General features: G+C 42.1%; 1 protein-coding gene across 1 annotated transcript; it reads right to left on the bottom strand.

The window, feature by feature from the left end:
- Positions 1-3,266: 3,266 nt before the first annotated feature.
- On the bottom strand, positions 3,267-4,451 carry LOC125544177. The gene is made up of 2 exons (XM_048707764.1): positions 4,298-4,451; positions 3,267-4,191 (listed from the first exon to the last, which is right to left on the bottom strand). The coding sequence occupies exons 1-2, from the start codon at positions 4,449-4,451 to the stop codon at positions 3,758-3,760; spliced, it is 588 nt and encodes a 195-aa protein (XP_048563721.1). The 3' UTR covers positions 3,267-3,757.
- Between the last annotated feature and the right edge of the window lie 252 nt (positions 4,452-4,703).

The following is a 4,703-nucleotide window of genomic DNA, read 5'->3' as shown; positions in this document are numbered from 1 at the left end:
GGCGAGACGGCGGGGTAGCCCGCGGTAGTTTTTTTATTTTTTTTGTAAAATATGTTTAAGTTTGAACGAACTTGCCAATGTTTGCGTTAAATTTGAGTCATGTTTGCATTGTTTTTGATTTTTTTAACTAACCGTGGGTGTCGCGACTGGGGGACATCACGCCCCCAGTGCGCGGTTTAGCGCCGGTGCATCCTGAGGGGGCGATTTTTTGCCCCTCCTGAGGCCAACGGCTGGAGCTCACCCTCCCCTCTCCCCATCGCCGGCCTCACCCTCCCCTCTCCCTTTCCACCACCCCGCCTCCACTCACACCTCGGAGGTAAAAAAATCAATCTTTTGAGCCGGTGACGAGCTTCTACTCTGGAATATGCAATGGAGGCGTGGATGTGGAGCACCAGCGCTGGATCTGGGCGACGGAGGCATGGATGTGGAGCGGCACCCGAGCGGCGGATCTGGAGCAGCGCCGGAGCAGTGGAGCGGCGGATCTGGAGCAGAGTCTTCGTCCTCACGGTGCCCACGTCGTCGTCTTCGCCGGAGTAGCTGCTTCCTCCCCTGCCCAACGTAAGTAATCCCCTGCCCAACGCCAGAGTCTTTCCTCCCTGCCCAACGCCGCTTCTCTGTTGCTGGTTGGTTGGAAACCAACAGTTAAAAGGGAGAGCGAGAGGGAGGGGCAGATTAATTGAAATTAAGTTTCAGTATACCTGCGCTGGTAGTTGTAGTTTCAGTTAAACTTGGTAATACAGCTCCCAAGCAGGGCCGCGTTAGCGGGGCTGTTCGATTTGTAGTGTGTAGACTGTAGAGAGTCTTACTGAAGGTTAAGTACTAAAAGAACACGAGGCCTTGCATTGCGATCGATGGCTAGAGTTCTTCTATGCATGGCTGATTCTGCAACTGCAAGAAGTTTGTTTTGATAAGTTTGTTATTTGCCTTGCAAAAATCATGCCAGGGCTGCCCTGCAAGTTTTGCTGAAATTACTTATTCTTTCTGGCTAAATTAAGGAGAACATATGGGCGACAGAACTGTAAATTACTCATAAATGGGCAAAGAGGAGGAAGAGTAATCTCTTTCTCTAGTCTTTTCCATGCCCTCTCGTTCAACCTGCTCCAACAGAGACTTGATGTCCTCTAGCTTTGCACAATTAATGAGATGCCCAACTACTTTGAGGACCCACTTTATTTTCTTCTGTGGCTTACAGCAACTCCGACAATGATATATCATCAATAGGAAAATCTTGAACGAGTTATTGAACTTGATTTTTTTGGTTTTGTTCGTAATAACTCCACACACTGAATCATAGTTCAGACAACAAATTAAGGAAGAAAAGTTCCTTTCATAATTGTCAGAGGTTGTGTACCAGCCAATAGTGATAAAGTACAAAAGTTTCATCTACTCCAAAAATGCAATTCTGCTGCTCATCATGATTGAATGGTGCATTACTGTTATCTTGGATATTTTTTGCTTATATCCTGCTTTATTTGTTGGTGGCACAGGATGGTCGACGGGTGCATGTCATAGAGTAGAATTGTGGGTGAATTGTTACAACCTGGAGGCTACCTGAAATTGATGGAATTGGGTCTGCAGGGTAAGCTTTGCTCTCTCCTGCTCAAAATGGGTTTCCTAACAGAACCATAGGCAATGTATACTGACTAATCAGTATGGGTTTCCTTCTACCCAGACTGCGTTGATGAAATTGATGCACAACGTGTCCTTGGTTATGCATTATTCATGTCTTTGAGTAGATTTTTTGGACATAATAACAAGTAAAAATGCAATTCTGCTGCTCATCATGATCGAATGGTGCATTGAGGCTATCTTAGATATTCCTTGCTCTCTAAACTCTCTTATCTTCTCCAATCTAAATGGAGTAAACTGGAGTATGGAGTAGCTTAAAATGAAGTGCAGTAGTATTTTGGTTTCATTGAAAAAATTCTGAACAAAAGAGAAACATCGCCTGCTGATCTGTGTGAGGATGTTTTCGTCTGCTCCAAAATTCTGCAATGAGGCCCGTGTTTCCACTGCTACTTATGCAGTAGCTTTCGATCGCAGGCCTGTCACTGATGGCAAGTGCAAGAAGAAGGCCCCGAGGATTATTCACAAAGCAGAGAGAGAGAAGCATAAGCGCGACCTGCTCAATGATCTCTTCAGTGAACTTTTGGCGAAATGCTAGGTGAGTTCATCACTAACCTTGTACTGTACTCCATGTGGGATCCTGTTTCTCAGTTTTGGGGGTCGTTTTATTTTCCAAAGTGGCTATCTATACAGTTCAGGTATAATGCCATGCTCTCCAGTAATTTTATTTTGGGGGTCGTTTTATTTTCTGAATCACATTTTCAGTTTTGCAAATTCTGTAATTTTGCACATGAAGCTTCTGTAATTTTGCCCATGAAGCTTCAGATTTTAACACATGAAGCTTCTGCTACTGTTAATCTTGTCATTAATCTTCTGTTGTCTTGGTACATTAGCTTAAAATGAATCTTTTCCTTTAAGTAAAACTAAATGAAACTTTTTTTGTTAATTTAACAGTTGCAGACTTGCAGTAGTATAGCACTTGCAGTAGTGTAGGACATCAGTAGTTTAGTGTAGGACAGCAATAGTTTGGTGTAAGTTTCAGTTCATTAACTGAATTTTTTCAGTTACTTAACTGAAACTTTTTCAGTTACAGCAGGACTTCTCTTCTCTCTTCTTCTCTCTTCTCTTTCTCTTCTTGCATCTGTAGTTTAGTGTACTTCCCTTGTGCCCTCCATACTCCTCTCCTCTCCCACTCATTTCCTCTCCTACTACTTTGCTTGTTCTCTTCTTCTCTAAATTATCTTCTCATCTCTAAATTCACTAATCTTGTCTCCTACTACTCTCTTCTCTTCTCTTTCATTTAAATGGAGTACTCCACACAAGCAAATGAATTACACATACAAGTCTCACAAAATGGAGAAAAAATATATGGAGTAAAAATGATCACAAAATGCAGTTACACATACAAGCCTCACAAAATGGAGTATTACACATATGGAGTAATTTCACATGGGATGCACTCCGCACAAGTCTCGTCTCAAGGAACTACACATACTCCACATCTGAACAAGCCTCATGTCAAGCATCTGAACAAGCTCATCTCAAGCATCTGAACAAGCCTCATCTCAAGCATCCGAACAAGCCTCATCTCAAGCATCCGAACAAGCCTCATGTCAAGCATCGGAACAAGCCTCATCTCAAGCATCTGAACAAGCCTCATGTCAAGCATCGGAACAAGCCTCATCTCAAGCATCCGAACAAGCCTCATCTCAAGCATCCGAACAAGCCTCATCACTGAACCCTCCCCATTACCTCTAAGTTGTATAGGGCATTCGTGTAAACCTCTTTCGGGCATGTTAGTCTTGGAGGTAGCTGGCCAAGACCCTCAAGCCTTTCCTTGTTAACATGTGGTATTTTATACCCATTTCCCCCCGCATGGTTCATGATCTCAATCATGCACATTTGTAGAGTTAGGAAAATTCTGTTGAGCTTGTAAACATCATAGCCTTCAAATTCCTCCAAAACACCTGCAATAAGGTCTTGTAGTGTTTTAGGACTCAGACAATCTGTCAGCAATTGCAGCGAGTTGAAAAACCCAAGGTCAAGCACATTCAAATCAGGACTGTTGGCAGGCTGTTGTACTAATCTAATGTCAAGTCCAGTTTTTGCGACAACTGCTAGAAATTCCTGGTCATCTGGCAAGATATGGGGCTTAGCATTATCCTGCTGAATGTAGATGGTCTGTCCAGCATCACTTTCCGGCCAAACTGCTTGTATCGCTGGCAAGACTTTCTCTATGCCTCCTAATCAAATTTAGCATGAACTTTCTATGAAGTGTGGTAGGGCTACATCCCAGTTGCCAGGCTAGTGATCTAATAGTAGACCTCCTGTTTAATGGGATTGTTAGGATTTTTTCTAGGTTAATGTCCTTAGGCTTTCTTCCAGAATTTCCTTTTCTCTGATCGGCAACATCTACCTCTTGACCTTGTTGAATTTGCAACATTGCTTTCCTCCAAATTCTTTGTATATTCCAAACACCCACTCCAAAAAAATTTGCAATATCTTGCGTATCAGTTTTCTTAAAAGTGCCTCCTCTACTCATACACAGTGTATGCAATGCTACATAAGCAGCAAATTTTTGCTGGTCATTGAGGGTTTTATTTTTTCTACCAACTTGCCCAGCACCTGCACCAAGACATACAACAAAAAAATGATTAAATGAAATGATCAAGTGATGAAGTGATGGAATGATCAAGTGATGAAATGATGGAATGATCAAGTGTAACTGTACCTGGATTTTGAACAATTTCATCTCCTTCCATTCCCTCTCCGGCATCTCCTTCCATATCATCTCCTACATGTCCTTCCATTTCATTTTCTGCATTTTCATCCATTTCATCCACATCTTCTGCAGGTGGAGTGAAGTTGAGGTCTGGGAGATCCATTTTCTCCTGAAGATATGAATATGTAAGATGAAGTAGAAGTAGAAGTAGAAGTAGAAGAAGAAGAAGAAGAAGAAGAAGAAGAAGAAGAAGAAGTACATATAAATTCAGTCTGTGTACTGTCAATTGTTGTATGTTTACTGTCAAAGCAAGAATTAGTCAATTGTTGTCTGTTTACTGTCAAAGCAAGAATGACAATATTGTTATGATCAATTGTTGTCCGTTTACTGTCAAAGCAAGAATTAGTTTCCTAGG

Source organism: Triticum urartu, chromosome 3 (genome assembly GCF_003073215.2).
Source record: "Triticum urartu cultivar G1812 chromosome 3, Tu2.1, whole genome shotgun sequence".
In the NCBI taxonomy this organism is placed as follows: domain Eukaryota; kingdom Viridiplantae; phylum Streptophyta; class Magnoliopsida; order Poales; family Poaceae; genus Triticum; species Triticum urartu.
The sequence above is the reverse complement of the archived record's forward strand: the minus strand, read 5'-3'. Positions and strand labels throughout refer to the sequence as shown.

What these genes read in the sequence shown, in the direction of transcription:
- LOC125544177 (XM_048707764.1), bottom strand. Translation starts at nt 4,451, where the DNA reads ATGGATCTCCCAGACCTCAACTTCACTCCACCTGCAGAAGATGTGGAT. An exon ending in TGAAATTGTTCAAAATCCAG is followed by an intron (nt 4,192 to 4,297) that starts GTACAGTTACAC and finishes GTCTTGGTGCAG; the next exon opens with GTGCTGGGCAAGTTGGTAGA.